The sequence below is a fragment of the Sparus aurata genome, chromosome 3, assembly GCF_900880675.1.
Source record: "Sparus aurata chromosome 3, fSpaAur1.1, whole genome shotgun sequence".
NCBI classification, from domain to species: Eukaryota; Metazoa; Chordata; class Actinopteri; order Spariformes; family Sparidae; genus Sparus; species Sparus aurata.
Window position 1 is genome coordinate 2,207,760 of NC_044189.1, and position 17,581 is coordinate 2,225,340.

The 17,581-nt window shown below is 42.3% G+C and overlaps 1 protein-coding gene across 10 annotated transcripts in view; it reads right to left on the reverse strand.

Annotated features, from left to right (window-relative positions):
- Positions 1-17,581, reverse strand: part of col14a1b (collagen, type XIV, alpha 1b) — a 292,249-nt gene that overhangs the window by 221,950 nt on the left and 52,718 nt on the right. For 9 of the 10 annotated variants that reach the window (XR_003983583.1, XM_030412518.1, XM_030412519.1 and 6 more), the window contains 8 exons: positions 15,896-16,060; positions 14,191-14,352; positions 13,726-13,895; positions 11,848-11,974; positions 8,112-8,257; positions 4,789-4,918; positions 4,601-4,678; positions 426-565 (listed from right to left, as the gene is read on the reverse strand). Coding sequence is in view for 9 of the 10 variants with exons in the window: in XM_030412518.1 (XP_030268378.1) it covers positions 426-565; positions 4,601-4,678; positions 4,789-4,918; positions 8,112-8,257; positions 11,848-11,974; positions 13,726-13,895; positions 14,191-14,352; positions 15,896-16,060 (1,118 nt within the window). In the remaining variant the exon portion in view is untranslated. The remainder of the gene's footprint in view (positions 1-425; positions 566-4,600; positions 4,679-4,788; positions 4,919-8,111; positions 8,258-11,847; positions 11,975-13,725; positions 13,896-14,190; positions 14,353-15,895; positions 16,061-17,581) is intronic. The other variant, XM_030412521.1, reaches the window with a different exon arrangement.

The window sequence follows — 17,581 nt, forward strand, 5'->3', positions numbered from 1 at the left end:
AGAGGAACACGTGACATGTATTTAAGATTTTCCCTCTGAGGTCTGGTTTGTTCTATCAGGGTATTTGCAGGAATCCTGAAGTTAATTTAATACCTTGTACAACCTTTTTTAAGACCCTTTCCATACATTTTAAGACCTTGTCGCCACTTGTAGTTCTACCCGGTCACATCAGTGACACACTTTCATTTACAACCCCGCGTCTATGTGCTAAAGTGTGCAGCCCTGATCGTGTTCAGAAGTTTGGGCCATAGTGATAGTGAATAAAAACTCATTTGGATTTTTATAGACATGTTTCAGAAACCCTGGAGTTGTACAACAGGCTGTGAGGACTCTGACAGTTTGTTTTTGAACACTAATGAGCTTCTCATTCAGCAGAGGTACAACAGAGCTGTGAAAAGTGGCGGAGACTGGCTGGATCGTCTCACCTCATTGGTCTGGACTCCGTTGGTCTTGACGTACATGATGCGGTAGCCTTTGACCTTCCTGGAGCTGGCGTCCCAGCTGAGTCGAGCAGAGCTGTGGTCCACTTCTGAGAAACGCAGGTTCCTCGCCGGCGTCAGCGGTACTGAAGAGAGAGGAGATCAAGGCAGAAATGTTAACACACATCTAAAAACTGAAGATGTGGAAATCCTGAAAGGTGATGATGGTAAACTGAACACAGGACACTCTGTGTTTGGGAAAGTAAGAATGGGAATTATGAGTCCTGAAGATTACAATCAAATACACTGCTGTAACAAACTATACAGCCTAAGGAATGATCATTTCTTTAAATAATCTCCATCTCATTAATCTGTTGATAACTGGGACGAGACTGTGAACATAAAACATGGCCGAGCCTCAATACGAACAGAAACACCAGCTGCCACTGAGCTGCAAATATCCGTGTCAAAGTTCAGTGGAGTTTAGATTTGGTAAGTGATTTCACACACAAACTCGTGTGGTCATTAAAAAGAGAAATTGGACTCCAATATTTTAATTACACATTGAACAGAATCCCACTGCATCAATCACCCTGTTTCAACTTCCTCTTCCTCTTTCATTTATTCCCTCTGTCTCTCTTCCCTGGAGCTACTGCAAAGGTCTAAAAAGCTTCACTTTTCTAATTCAGCCAGGGGATCTGATTTATTCTCAGAGGCTCGGAAACTTTTATGCTGTTTTCGTTTAAAAAAACCAAACCCTGATAGCGCCCACCATTGCTTCACCTCAATTATACCGTGGGTCAGAATGAAGACAAAGCTGCAGAGAGGGAGGGAGTGAGGGAGGGAGAGCTGGGCTCCACTTTTACTGGAGGTCTCTCCAGGGTCAGCATAGAAATGAGGAGTGCGGAGAATTATAAAGTTTAGACTTAGGTGAGTCTATAAAGTTTCCAAATGTATGTGTCCATATAGAAAATACAAAATCCTCTACATCAAACAGCCCACACACAGAGACGTCAGGCCAAAGATCAGGAGGAGTGTGTTAAGGATTTGTTCAGCAGGCAAATCCGGCTTGTTTATTAAAGCAGATCTGAAAGACGGAGACCGAGTGTCCGCAGCGTTATTCACAAGTGATCTGACTTTTTGGGTCGCTATGGTAACGATGCAGGCATCAATAACACTGGCCACGAAATGATCAATTATCTCGCTCTCCGATCAATAACTGGTCAAGGTGCAGAGCAGATTGTTTATTTCAGCTGTTGTTCTCCTCGTTGTCTTCGTACCGCTCCACTCGTAGCAGCCTGGATTCTGTCCAGCCACGCGAGTGAGCGTCCGTCTCTCTGGATTTGACATCGATTGTGTTGTGTGGTTCGATCACATGTGACAAAAAAGATGCTGAATCCGATCTGGATCACTGATACTGAATATATATAATTTTTTGTAGTACTAGCTGTGTTTTTCTTTCTCCTCTCCTGACACATGAACCACTGTAGTGCCCACATAGTCGCACCTCCTCCAGAAGTAAACAAACTGAGATGTCATTGTGCTTCACACACAGTGCCATGTTATATTTATCTGTTAATACAAATCAGAACTTTCATTCCCTCGATGTTGTGTAATGTTGGTGTTCTGTCGCCAAGCCAATCACAGAGCTGTAATCTGTTCTGTGTCAGAGACTTGATAAAAAGCCAAATATGAGATCGATGCAGCGTTGAAGACAAATTTCTTGATTGACATGACAAACAATAAGTTAACTGCCATCTGCTACAGTGAGAAACAGAAATAATCTCGAGGGAAAATGTTGATATTTGTCTCAGAAACGCTGTAAGCCTGCCTGACGTCATCACAGCCGTTACGAGGTCTTCATCATCTTTATTCTCCATCGTGCTTCATTTTTTAAATTAAGGTCCTTGTCTCTGCAGCTGCAGTGGTCTCTTTCACTGTAGTGATCATTAAACTCATTTTGTCTAAATGAAAGAAAAAACTGAAATAACAGCATGAAATGAAGGACGAGGGACTTCTGGAGGCAGAGAGATGGGCTGTGAATGATTAGGAACAAACACTCTGAGTGAAACTCATCTGCCACACGTCCAGATGCATCATGTGCCGAAGCAGAAACAGACAAAGGGGGGAAATTGTGACCACAGGCTGATAATTAGTGCAGGACAGAAAACTGCAAATATAAACTTCATGAATTTAGTTTTCCAAAAGTACAATGATGATGTTCACTCCAGACATCACTGCAGGATGGCAACTAAAACAAAAACAGATTTTGACTCGGGGGGGATTAATGTGGATATGTATGAATGATTAAACACACAAACTGAAAGACGGACTGGATGCATTCATCTCTGGATGGGTGGATGGAGGCACGCAGCCCTGCTCGTATGAATGAAGGAGTTATTTTACCATGAAGTGAGACCTCAACCATCCCCCACAACAACTACGGTCTCACTCCAACAGCCGGCAGCGTCCTTATCCGACCTGCATTCAGAGCTAACACGCATCATAAAGACATAAACATGCCCTGACTTAAAGCCACAAGCCTCAGACCTTAAAGGAGACTTCATAAAAAGTTAATTAGTGAGCATGGCTGTGATTTGGGGAAGGCGGGGGGGTGGCAGGTGGGGGGTGGAACACTCAAGGCTACAAAACTCTTAAAAATGAAAGTGAGGTGAAAGAAATAGCAATGTGAGGGGAAGCTGGAAGCCGGCGCCATGCAGTGATTTTTGGCATCGCTGGCTGCCAGCAGAAACGTGCCGGGACGTGACTCCAACACGCTGCAGCTGCCCTGGAAAACACACGTAACTCCAAGCAAACACTTTGCAAATGAAAAGTCAGCAGCAGCTGATTTGACTGATTAGAACAACTTGAAGCAGAGTGAGAACTAATCAGAAGAATTAGACGCTGTGCTGCTTCCTCTCCCTGCTCGTTCATTAAGTCCCATGATACTCGAGCTCTTTAGAAACTGCCTCAACGTCACTGTAAGATTCCTAAAAACAAGCGCCTCTCATACATAAACATCCATATCTTTGGGGAGATGTGAGCTTTCCTAAAGAACTTCACACAGCTGTGAGTAAATGTAAATGTTCGGTGGAAAATTAAATATGACAGGAACGGCAGCAGCCTGAGCTCCGACGGTCGTAAAATCTGTCAGGAATTTAATGAAATTGAATTTCATCAACAGTCAGTAAAAGCTCACTGATGGTTTCACATACTTATATTTACAGTGTGACTGAGAGTGTGTGTGCTCTTTGACTCCCAACTTTGTGAGGACTTAATTCAAAGTCACACACTTTGACAGTGAAGACATTTTTGTCCAACTGCCTCCAACTCAGCAGCGTTTGTAACCGAAGTTAATATCCGGTCACAAAAACATAAGGGCCATGCAGACAGGCAGCAGATCTTTTCTTTTAGACTAAGAGAACCCAAATTCAAAGGAATGATGTATAAATATTCCCTCATTTTGTCCATTTTAGATGATGACAGGCAGACAGCTGGCTCTCAGGCTACAGAGATAATAAAATAGTTTCTTCTGCACAGTAAAAGATCGACTGATTCCTGATCTTTTACTGTGCGGAAGAAACTATTTTATTACGCCTTTAATATCAATTAAATGTATCAAGTCCCAGGCCTTGTTAGCAGTTCATTTTAATCCACCACAGGTGAAGCGAGAAAAAAAAACATTCTCATTGCTCCTTGAATGCTTATTTCACTTCAAAGATTCACATAATTAAAGAAAACATCAGAAAGAATGTCGAGGAAACTGAAAGACAAACAAGACACTGAAAAGCTGTTTGTGAGCAGATTACAGAGACCAGAGAGAAATATCTGTGATAACTGACTCCTTCAATGAATCATGTGTAGCTTCAACACGCATTATTTTCTAAAATAACACACTTAGATGATAGTCTTCATTTGAAGCTCAATGTTTTTTTATGAGATGGAACGTGTCCACATTATAATCACATATTTATCATGATATAATCTCCAACAACAAACACAAGTGATGTTAAGATAACACAAGATTGTGCTTAACCGCCAAAAATTGAAATATATTCATGATCTCAGTCCAAAATCGTCTGAAAACTGTATCAGGTCCAAGATACGTGTTGACAGAACTTAGACTTCTCTGTGTGGACTTAAAGAACCGACAGGACGGGTCTGTCTGTGGAGCTGCTCACCACTCTGTTGTGACACAGCTGCTGTTGAGAAACTGTCCCCATCAGCCACAACATCTGTAACTTCACTTCCTGCTGCCTCTTTGATAAATTGAGGGAATTAATTTAGCCCCTATACTTTAAGGGAACGGGTGGATGGTCTCAGTGGATTTATCAGTTAATTAACTTGTGTGTGTGTGTGTGAGACTCACGTGTGGTCTGCTGGCTGGTCATGGGGTCGCTGGCCTCCTCTCCATACATGGCGTACACCGTCACTGTGTACTCTGTGGCCGGAGTCAGTCCCTCCAGCTCCACCTCGTTTACTGAGTCCGCCACCTTCACCTGCAGGCACACACACACACACACACACACACACACACCATGAAGGTATGTGCCTCTAGCAGAAAGAGGATACATTGTGTCTTATCTTGTCCACACCTTTCATATCATCTACCTCTCTACATATCTGCCCTTCTATCATCCACAGTCCTGCCCAGACAAGCAGACCATCACGCTGTTATTACATAAGATGACTTCTGAATGTGGCTGCGCAGGTGGGACCCGTCAGAACCCCTAAAACTATGTGCCTCATGTTCCGCTGAGTCAGAGGTTGGATCTGTGCTCTCAGCAGGATCACTGAACTCTACAGCTGCTAACAAACTACTCCCACCTTGAACTAAACCATCCTTCACCTCCTGCCAAAGACAAAACGGATGCTGAAAAATAAATAAATCTGGCAGAGTGGAGGCCCTCACAAATGTTTGTCCATCTGTCGGCTCATCCGTTTAATAAATCGTTTGTGTTTTGGAGCCTGTGAGAAATGAGATGTTCTGCCAAAGTCACTTCATGTCTGATGCAAAACTGCAAACAGAGATCTTAGAACTGAGAGCAAAATATGCTCCGACAGGAAGCCATTCATGTTCCTTAATAACAGTATTGTAGATTGGGTGTGAATCAAATTATTATTAAATACATTATGTAATATGGCACTGACTGAACTCCCTCTATATTATCGAGTATCGAAAAATGTCGAAAGGAGTTCATCTCCTCAGCGTCTGTGAGCCAAAAAACATGGGTGGAGGAAAAAATCTAATTTAAACACAGAATTCTACTGTAGTGTGTGATGATGAAATCTGTTGTAATAATAATGTGATCTCATGAATTCATCTTACCAGCCTTCAAGTTATGTGCTCGTGTCCAAACCACAGTGGTTCAGACCAATCAGTGTTTGAAAACACCAACGGCGGCTCCTCAACAGCTCAGCGGAGATGCTACTGCACAAGTTTATACAAACTTTATACTGACTGAGTGTCTGGTTAGAGTTACAGTTTGGAAGATACTACTGACTTTTTGGTCAGGTTTGGTTCGGTTTAGACAACAAGAATACTTGGTTAGATTTCAGAATTGAACACTATAAAAACACAACACACCCAATGTGAGCTGACAGGAGTGCACATGGACCCCTGGAGAAATATTGAGTTTTTAAGGAAGTCCCAGTGATTAGTGGCTAATAAACCAGTAAATCAGTCCTCTTTGATAATATGTGTCTCCTTAACGAATGACTAAATCTACTGAAACAAACCTCAGAGGTGAAATCAACTTCTGAGAACTTTATTTACCTTGAGAGAAAAGTTGGTACTTCTTGAATAGAATTCAATAAATGAAATGATGCGATCGCCTGAGGAAAAGCATTTCTTCTCATTCTGTAACACTCTCTGAATCCTCGTCACTTTTGTTTTTGTTGGCAGGAAAACAATCAGTTTCAGGGACACTGGTCTTCAAAGCCCAATTTAGTCAGAACACTGACATGACGTCTCCCTATAGCTGTTACATCTGTCGTCCCGTGTGTTCTCTCTCCCCTGGGTTCAATCTGTACTGAGGCCCACTGCTGCTAAGTAAAGAGTTTTCCTCTGAACCAGTGTAGATGAAAGCGATTTTCTCAGTCAAACTGGACCGGATTTGATTCTGGCTTTGGCCCAGACGAGTCCCCACATGGCCCACGAGTGAAAGCCATATGAGCACGAGCCAGCCAAGCCCGAACTCTGACAGTAGTGCCTCAGAGCCAGGCTTATCCGCACCACTGGAAAGCATCCATCCGGATTCTGAAATCCTCCCTAAATTGTTTTTTATTGCTTTCTGCCTGGAGGGGAATGTGACAGTAGACGTAATGAGGTCCGCTGGGACAGAGAGGGATACAGACGGCTGGCTGTGCCCTTCACACCTCTCCTCCTCGTCTGTCTCATCTTCCTTAACTGCTGATTTTACCTGTCGGCGACCTGCATGTTTTAATCTTTATTTGCAGTTTGGTTTTGATGTTTTCGTACTTGTTGATGCTCGTGTCAGCATACAGTTATCGAGAGGTGTTTCTTTGTCAATATTCAGTTTGTCTTGGTATGTTTTACCTTCTCAGTGATCATATTTTTGAGAGGACTGTGAGTGTGGTGGACTGTTTCCCCTAGTTCTTCTTGCACTACAGGGAAAAAGTTTGCTCAGGGTTTGTTGTGTTTGAGAAACAAGCTGTGACTCAACTAGTTTCCTCTGTTATTATTAGATTTTTTTTAAATGTCGTCACAAACACACGCTGGAAGTCCTCTGCTCTCACCTGACTGACCATTTTGGTTTCTGATGACGACCAATTACATCATGTCTTTCTCTGTTTTTGACTCTCTTGTTTCATGTCCTCTCACCTCTGTGTTGTCTCCCTCACTGAGCATTAAGAACTCAGGATGAGGTGCTTAATATACAGAACGTGGGGAAAAACAACAAACACCACATGAAAGCAGACTTTTGACAACTCTATTATCATTACAAAGACATCTCTGCAGGTCACTTTTATTAAGGTGAATGCTAATTAGCAGTCTCTGGCTCTGAGAGACATTGCATCAACTTCAAGTGGAACACAGAGTTCAGACTGAAGACAAAAATTAACAAACTCCAGGTAACAAATTAAAGAAAAGTGAAGGCAGGTATTAACAAAGTCAAGCTCTGCAATTAACAAAGACAGGCACTCAAACGTTGTACTACTTCTGAAAAGGAGTCAAAAGTCATTAAATAGCCAGAGCGTCTCAAACTGGGTCCTGTATGACTGTCAGACTGTGAGCTCCAACCAGAGGCTCCAGTTGTTTTGTGTGAATGTTCAGACTTTCTGTTCTGTGTTCCTCTCAAAGACTATTTATCAAAGTGTTCAACCAGGAATCAGCCACTGTGGTGCCTTAATATTTTGTTTCTGGGGTAGATATTCATCAGTGTGACATTTAAATATGCACTATATGCAGTTTCATCACACTGTCTGTAGACACGACTCTGTGAACTCACTCACTGAATAACCTGTGAAAAACTGTGTTTGACGGCAGCAGTGGGATCCTACAGTGCAGATACTCAGCAGCCTGAATCACTGCTGTAAATGTGTTTCTATTATTCAGTCTGCCTCCTGAAGTCCTGTAGATGTCTTTTCCCTGCAAACACACACACACGCACACGAACATACAACACACACACATGCACACACACACACACACACACACACACTCCTCACCTCCTTCTCGTCAGCGGGGTCTCCCTCGGTCAGCGGGGCGTACAGGATCATGTACCCAGTAGCCCCGGCGGCCACCTTCCAGCGGACCATCATGGTGCTGTGAGTGATATCAAACAACTCCAGGTCGTTCACCATCGGCAAGGCCACTGCACGACACACACACAGTATTCTGTTGACTATCTTTGAATATTAACATGAAATAAAGCCTCCAACTCGTCTCTGGCCTTGTTTTAGACTTTCAGCTTTAATAACATCACATCCCATCTGGACAAAAATGTAAGATTTATTACATTTTGTATCCGGTGTCATCAGGTTGCTCTCTGATCTCACAGCACGAGAAAAATGATCTGAGTTTGAATTTTATTTTCTTTGTTATTTGATGATATAACTAAAACATGTTGTTTTGATTTAACAAACCAGTCCCAGTTACTTTCTGCAACAACCGAAGCAGTAAACCTTTGCAGGTTTAAGGTTTTATTCAATATTTTCCAAAAAAACAACGTCAGACAACTCCTCACTTTTTGTTAATAATACTATTAATAATAACATTATTAATCCCTTTTCTTCTTCTGTTTTACACAGTCAGGTTTCATTTGTTGCCTCAGCCTGACAGTCCAGCTCGAGCAGCAGTGGCAGCTAACGGCAGCAGCCAAACCCCATTAACTTTGGTACAAGGTCGACTCGCAACTTAGCATTCATCCTCCACAGACGGGAGGAATTCCCCGTCATTCATCAGCGAGCGCGGGGCTGAGCGGGGCCGAAGAATCCTGCCAGGCTCTGGTTCAGTGTTGCAGACATCATGACGGGGCCTCAGGCTACACAACCAGAATTAGAGCTCACCACAGGTATCCTGTCAGAGGTGGAGGATCAGCACTTCAATGCATAATGAGACACCTGTGTAGCTTTTATGGCCTAAATGTAGTGTCTCCTGTTGTAGTACTACACATATCTGCCAGTCAATCAGTGTTTCTATTAAAGATGCTGTAGCTCATAATGTCTGGCCATGTAAGTTCAGACTACATGCTGTCACTTTCAAAACCTTCAATTCCTTCAGAGCTGAAGAAAGGCAAAGTGCTGGAGTAACCCCGCCGTTTGACTTCACTTCATCTGTTTTAAGTATTTCTTGTGCTCCTGTTGACACCTGACAGCGTGATGTCACGTTCAGATATTTACTGCAGCTCTAACACAGTCTGACAGCCTGAAATGATTCAGCAACAGAAAACACATTTCTGCTCAGCAGCAGCAGACGAAGAACAAAAATGCAATGTAGAAAATCAGCAGGTTGGCAAAACAAACTCCTGGACATCCTGCAATCGGGGGATTTTCGAAAGAATCTTTATTCGTCACATACGATCCTACTTTTGGAAGGAATGCAGGAGCAGCGGGCAGCCGTTGTACGGTGCCTGGGGACCAACTCCAGATCCGAGCCAGTGCCTTGGTCCAGGGCAATGACAGGAGAATTAATCTAAAATACACGTTTTTGATGTATGTGGGAGAACACAGGGCACCCGAGGAAACCCACACAAGTACAGCGAGACGCCCTGCTGCCCAACTGGGAGCTGAACCAAACAGGTTCTTGCCATGAGACAACAGTGCTAATCACTGTGCTACTATGCTGCTACATTTGAAAGAAGAACAACAATTAGGCACTTAGGCAGCAAGTGCACAGTTGAGGAAAAATGACAAAAACTAGAATGACTGTAGAGCGCATACCTCTGCCAAGGCCCAACACTCCCCTTTAATTCATCAATCTTAATCCAATATCAAACAGGATAATCCCGTATCACTTTCAACTCTAAACCACCCATAACTGCTTATCAGATGACATGCAGCCACAAACATTAACCACCAGGGCTGGACTGGGACAAAAAATCGGCCCTGGCATTTTTGGCTTAGACCGGCCCCTCATAATTAGCGGAGCACAACCGGAAAAAAAACCCCTTAACTTTTTGCCTTTAGGCTTATTAGAAATCTACAGTCTATTATTACTTTAGAAGTCTATCAAATAACCATTGTGGAAAGCAAATAAGTACATTTACTCAACACATAGTTGAGTAAAGGTATATTCTATTTCAAGCATCATGTATCATCGGCATCCGAGATCTCAGAAGTTTAGCATCTATTGTTAACTCTACCACTTTAGTCTGCTCTGTGTAGTTCAACTGATTATTTTATCCTTTTTATTGAAATCATCTCTAATATGTATTTTCTGAACTTCCCTGATATAGCAGCTCAATTCTAATTCTTCAGGTTAAAAGGTGCTCCCTTTAAAAAGCTATCAAATTGTTATATCAGGCTAAAAACAGGGCTGCTTTATGAACTCATGCAAAGCTACTTGTCTTAAAAGCATTTGACAGATCTACTCTTGTTCAATGTGGGCAAACCTTTTGCTAATAGTACTTTTATACTTTTTTACACTTACTTTAGTAATGCTTAAATTGCAAAGCTTTTACTAATCATTTAGCAGTTTTAAAATCTGTTTTTTTAAAACATGTTTAACCACAGCATAGAGGGTTGCTACACATTCAAGTTACTATGCAGCCTTTCAACACACCTTTAACCTAAATATCTAAAATGCTATGATTGAGCCTAAAATAGACACTTAATGCATCCGACACTTCTCAGCATTGACCGTTTGCTGTTTTATCAGAATAAGGTGCCGTGGCTGCCAGATTCTGAGAAGTATGCAACACCAATTAATATCGATACTAATCAATCGCCATTGCTCATCATCATGTAATTAGAGTTCTCAACGGGCCTGAAAATTACAGTCTGAACCCGACACAGCGCTACACACCCGCATGAATTGTCTGCCCCCCCCTTAACTCGGCCAGAGCCAGCGGGTCCAACCGGGTTTGTCGGGCCGGCCGACCCGTTGAGAGCTCTTCATGTAATAGAGCTAACGTTCCCTCCATCACCTCACAGTCCCTGTATTAACGTTACTACCTGCTTACCGGCTGTACTACACTGTCCCTGTCAGTCAGCATCATCTCTGGCTGCTCCTCTCCTGCCCGCTGCTGCTGTCTTCACCTTCAACCTGCTGTTACTGGATCATTGCTGTCTCAGAGGATGTGGAGGCTACAGCAGCCCCTCCAGCAAACATGTCTGTGATTTTAGCACATTTTGCAGCATCTACAGTGAGATTCTTCTCTTAGCACGCAACTTCTCTGCACATCATTTCTTTCTCTTTGGTTGCTCCATGTTGTCAGTCCTCGCGCTCAACACTTTGAAACTAGCAGAAGTTACAGGAGACGCGCAGGGAGGGGTGGGGCCGCCTTCGTACTATATCCTGATTGGCTCAGTTCACTGTCTATATTGAAGACGGACCAATGGGCCGCCCCCTCTAAATAGAAAATCAACCACTGGGCCATCGTGGTCGATAAAAATGATTTATAATAAAACTTTTGGATTAAATTATGAAAGCCCGGCCCATAACTGTGCGTCGGCTCAGTCCATGCCTGTTAACCACTCAGCAATGCAGCAGCGATATTAAACCAAAAACATCAAATAGAACAACATTTTAAGACAACATTTACTTGTCGTGCTTTGCTGATGGTATTTAGATTTAGTGAGGTTTAGAATGCAGGACTTTTACTTGTTGTTGAGTATTTTCACAGTCCTGTATAAGTACGTTTATTTAGGTATCTGAATATTTCTTCCACCACTGATTTCTAACACCACCTGCATTACTTCCAACAATCATCCTCATTGCATCCTTGTGAATATACAGACTCACGTGTGGTAGCACTTCCTCTCAGAGCCTCACTGGCAGAGCTGCGGTAGATGGCGAAAACAGCCACCTGGTACTCGGTCAGAGAGTTCAGGTAGTTCAGCTCCACACTGTTCTCGTTCCCCTGGACCACCTAAAACACACATCACACCGGGTCTCAGATCTTTACTTCTGATTGTGAAGTAACACTGTGGTGACCAGCCTGAAGGTTTCATTTAGGATTTGTTGAACACATTTTTAAAATCCTTTCACAGTATAATGCTCAGGTCTCTAGAAACCAGCCCAGTGCGTCTGTTTATTTGTCATGTTCAGCTGTGTGCTCAGGGAACTTAATCTCTGATGGCGTTCTTATTAAAAATAACTTTAATTGGCTCTGATTCTAAGCTCTTGGTCACTCTGAAACAGACAGCAGCACTTTGAGTGTCAAATGCATTAATATATCCAAAAAGCCTCTGATTACTAGGTACTCGCATATTGCACAGTTGAAAGTGCACCAAATGTTGCTGTAGGCATTGAGCTCTTCTCCAAAGAGATTTAAATTGAGTGTAACTAGATCAGATTAGCTTTGATGAAACCTCAGTTTTCCTTGTGGGGAAACTGGGCCGTTCCAGCTGCAAGTTGGAATAAACATCAAAGAGGAACTGGATAAAAATAAGAGGGGAACCTTATAAACATCAATATCAACTCCCAAAATTACAGCACTGCATTTCTGTGTAGTCAGAGACGCTGGGAGACTTCCAGCAAAGTTTAGATCGATGTGCTGCACAGACTGTCGAGTGGCTGGAGATGTTCTGCAATTATGTCACCTGGGGAAACATAATCGTGATCCTCCTTTCATAAAAGCTCTAATGCGTAAGTCAAAGCTGTTTAACTGAATCGTTGTTAAAAGTGCATTTTGTGTTGCTGTTAAACTGTAGTGCAGTATACAGAGAGGGAACTACACTCCAGTGAAGTCCCAGAAAAATAGATGTAATTAGATTACAGATACATTCAGCAAAAAAGGGGATTACTAACAGGATTACTGTTTTAAAATACAGAATAATACACTTATCTGTAATAATGTGGTCGGCTGATATGGCTTTTTCAGGGCCAATACTGATGATCAGAAATATCAAAACTGTAGACTCGATTCAGATTATTCAGTGTTTAAAGGCATTTAGTTGTGATGTGTTACTAATTAGACTTTGTTGTGGGCGGGACATTGTGTGAGAGGACGTTGCGTCGGGGCCATAGTTGCACATTTTTAAATTATTTTATCAGCAATATAACAAAAAAACCACTGATATGATAATCAAACGAATGCTGAATATCAGCCACAAACAATATCTCACTGCTTGAGGCTAAGTTTGAATACACAGTTGGATTTAGATTTGTCTCTGGTATCGTGTGGTTCTGCCACCGGCTGTTTAAATCAGGCAGCAGAATTAAATGTACCACAGAATAAGAAGGTGCTGTTGTCGTTTATGATGTAAATCACTTTGAGAAATTAATTTTACTTGCAGGATTGACCCTAAAAGGATTAACTAAGCAGCCTTAATTAAAATGCTGCCATTACGTCAGTGTGTTAGCGTTCCATTCGCTCTCTGCTGGGAAATCAGGAACAAGTTCAACCAATTAAGGTGACAAAAAGAAAACCTCCCTTGTCGCTGATAAGGAGCGAGAGAAACACATTAAACACTTAATAACAAGTGGATTGGATTCTTTTAAATGATGTCAGACAACTCCAACAAAAGCTTGAAGTATTGTTCACTACGGCAGAATAACTATAAAACTAGCTTCATTTGTAACTATTAACAACCAAGTGCAAGAAATATGACCGTCACGAATCATGGATCATTTTCATCCATGTATTTATGATTCATAAAAATTCAATAATCCGAATACTTTTTCATCAGGCTGTCCTCCGCTGGCCGGGTAGTACACCACGCGGTACTTCTCCACCTGGCCCGGTGCGTGAGTCCATTTCACCCTGAAACTGCGAGCCGTGATATCAGATGTCACCAGGTCGCGGGGCGGAGACACGGAGGTGGGCGGAGGGGCAGGTGCTCCTCCACCTGGAGAAGGAGTGCAGAGAGAGGAAGAGAAAACACATGCTGCATCCATTCATGTTGGATTTACATCAACAAAGTACAAGCAACATATTTAATGTGCACCTCCAAATTTGATTGGTGAAATCAGAAAATGACATGACATTTACTTGAAACTGATCAGGATATATCAGTGTCTATATGTTTCATGTTAGGACTTAGATATGATCACTATATTATATTAGACTATATGAGGGCATTTTATTGTTTGGGGGGAGTAGAAGCTCTCTCTGGGGTCACATGACTCGGCTGCTGTCCCAACCTTTGATCTCCTTGTCGAGTTTATCCACTCGGTCACACACGGTCTTAGTGAGACCTTCCACGATGTCGCTCATCACACTGAAGTCGGCCACATTGTAGACGTGCGTTTCCTCGGGAGGAGAGGCGATCGCCTTCAGCTCGTTCTCATCTGCGTTTTTCACACCTGGAGCGAGCAGACAGACACACAGAAAGAAGCAAGGACGGAGCAATCAGCCAGAGAGGAAGTGGCTGCATGTTTGAAATAAGGTTGTGATGATGCAACAAGTCCATGAACACATTGCGTCTTCAATTTACCTAAAAGGGAAAATAATTGCTCAAAATCAAATGAGCTCCATCCAAATAATTCCTTCTTGCAGAGCAGATTTAACTAAACCAAAGTTATCTTTTTAATGTCATTTTCAAATTAATGTGTCATATTAAATTGACCCGAGAGCTGACAATTACTGAAATTCATTTTACAGGCTGCCTCCGATTTCCCTCTCCTGGCTGCGTGCGCTGCTCAGAATTACAAATTGCCTTCCAAGAATCCCGAAGACGAAGAAATAACTCTCTAATTAAAGGTTTACAAGCTGAAATGTGTTAAAGAAACTGAGATATTCCACATTTCAGCTCACAACAAAAACAACAACTGTATTTTCCCTGCAACTGTTTTCCAAAGCACACCATAAGATTAAAGATTGACTTCATTCCCTTCAGGGAAAAATCCGTTCCAGTTGTGTTTTGGTGCATTATGAAAATTAACCTGTGCAGACTTCCATCAGGAGAGAACATTCATTAACTTTCATGTTTTTAAGGTTGCCAATAAAGATTGATTTCATGGCATAATGAGCTCACGACATTTATAAAGTTCTCTTTTCACCTCTCCCCACAGCCCGAAATGACATCTTCGAATCGTTTGTTTTCTCTGATTAATGGACCAAAATCAAAACATATTCAATTAAAAAAAATGTGAACTGGCAGCAGATTACAGAAGCTGTTCAGTATTCATCCTGATGGAACTAAAATTGATTAAGTAATTATCAACTAACCATTTCAGCACGACTGTTACATAACAAGAAAACCTCAAATTACACTGTGACTGCCAAGTACACGAAACATGTTCGCTGTAACGTGCAGCACAGAAAGCTCCCAAAAAATCTGATTAGAATCAACAATTTACTTGTTTTTGAGATTTAAAAGCAGAATGAATAAGATTTGGCGCTCGGTACTCAAAGTTGGCTCCTCCTCCTTATGATGTGGCAGCTGGTCGCTACCAGAGCGCTTGAGAACAGAGAATCTCGACAACTAAAGTTCAAACAGTCGATCACGTGATTCACTTCAAATCGCTCCAGGAAGTAATAAACAGCTCATTTAAATGCATGAATACACAGAGACGGAAGTACGTTGGCAGTTTGTAGTTAACACATGTTTTACAGGACCGGGTTGCTCATATTTGCAGCGAACTATTGAGAAGCTGGTCCATGCGAAACAAATAAAGTGACGCGACTCTCTACTCAAGGGCTCTGGTCACCACGTGTTTATGTGAGTCCTGCACTGACATCCTGTTGTGTTATTGGCTGGAGGCTACACACAGGCACAGATACAGACATCGCCACACACTTCTAGTGGGTCATAAATGATGATTGACAAGGATTATCAAATTAAAATACGTCAGATGATCTAACACTAATGTCATGCCGTTTCTTAATCTCGTTTGTGCAACGTACCAATAGCAAACAGTTCTATCCCAGCTTCCCTCAGGCTCTGTGCAGGAGGTAACACGTCATCCTGCGACTTCCCGTCAGTGATGAGGATTCCTATCTTGGGAACTCCGGGCCTGGATCCAGCCTCCGGTTTGAAGCTGTTCTCCAGGATGAAGGTCAGAGCCAGACCTGGAAGCATACAACGACAGGATAGATCGGATAAAGTGAGACACAGACACCATGACAACTAACAAGCCAACTCCTCACTATAATACATTAAAAACAAGCCTTAATGTTTCTGTATATTCAGAAAAGACTACCAAAAAAACTCCCAAAACAATGAAGGAAAAACAAAACATTTAGATTTGAGGGTGCAGGGAGAAGTGCCATCCTGAATAAGAGACCGCTAACATGAATACAGGCTTTGATTTACTCTGTCATCCCTTACTGTACAGTTTTTAATGCTCTACATGTTGTGGATTTGTCGCCTTCTGCACGTCTTCAGTTTGCAGGTGTGGAACTACACGACACATGACACTGGGTGCAGAAAACAAAATGTAGCGGCTTGAAGATGAAACATGGAGTATTTTAATCCTTGGTGTCCCTCACAGGGTGCAGTAAAGCACATCACTTTTCCTCATCCTTGTTTTGACATGATGTCTCTGTATTTGTTGGACATCTACTGTTAGAAATGAGTGACAGCAGAACATTAGAACCACTTACACACGTAGCGCCTTTTTAAATAATAGCTGAGTGAGTAACAGTGAGTGAAGTCCCGGCTGACAGTATGAATGCACTTACAGCTGAAATGACTCTCATTGAGACATCTTGGCTCACAGACTTAATGGATAAGATCGGTTTAAAGTGTCATCATTACCTCAACTACCTCACACAGTTTTTAGTCTAATGAGCGTTTTAACATAATGAGCAGCGAAGTTATGTTGGGTCCATTATGACATTATTAAATTTCAAGTTCTCACATCCTCTCGCCTGTTTCCCTGCCATGTTCCAACTCTCTCCCTCCTGCCCTGCAGTAACCGCTGCTCTCACCCATACCCATCACCTGACCTTTCCTGTGCACCTACACACCTGTTCCCACTTGCCTCATTCAGCCCTGTGGTGTGTGTATAATAAAAAACAATACATACCAGCATGCTTTCTCTTTTTCTCTGCTACATTGTCCACTGAGGTTCAGTTTTGATGTTATGATGTCTGTGGAGCCGACTGTGCTGCAGGAAGATCTACTGAGTTTAGCATGCTAACAAGCTAGCCCTGTTCTGTCAGCTTCTATAGCTTTTATGCTAGCCATGTAAACACCAACACTCCCCTGGTCCAGACCACTACATGCACAGCTAACCAAGCTAACAAGCTTGCAGTTATTCTGGTGATATACTGCCCCTATGTGCCTTTCGAGTATGAATTCAACAGGTGGCCAATTCTCACTTATTGCACCTTTAAGTGGTCGTTGTACTCCAAACATAATTTTGAAGATTCCATTCCATTCCGGTCAATATATCCCCCCAAATCCTACACACTAGACTTTTAAAGGGATATTCCGGCGTAAATTTAATCCATGGTCTAACACACCGTGAAACTGTGTTAGACTCCCTCTCCAGAGATAAAGTTTGCAGACCACTAGCTAACGTAGTTTTAGCATCCTCAGAAACGACCGCACGACAACAATACACTGCAGTAAATGAAAAATCCACA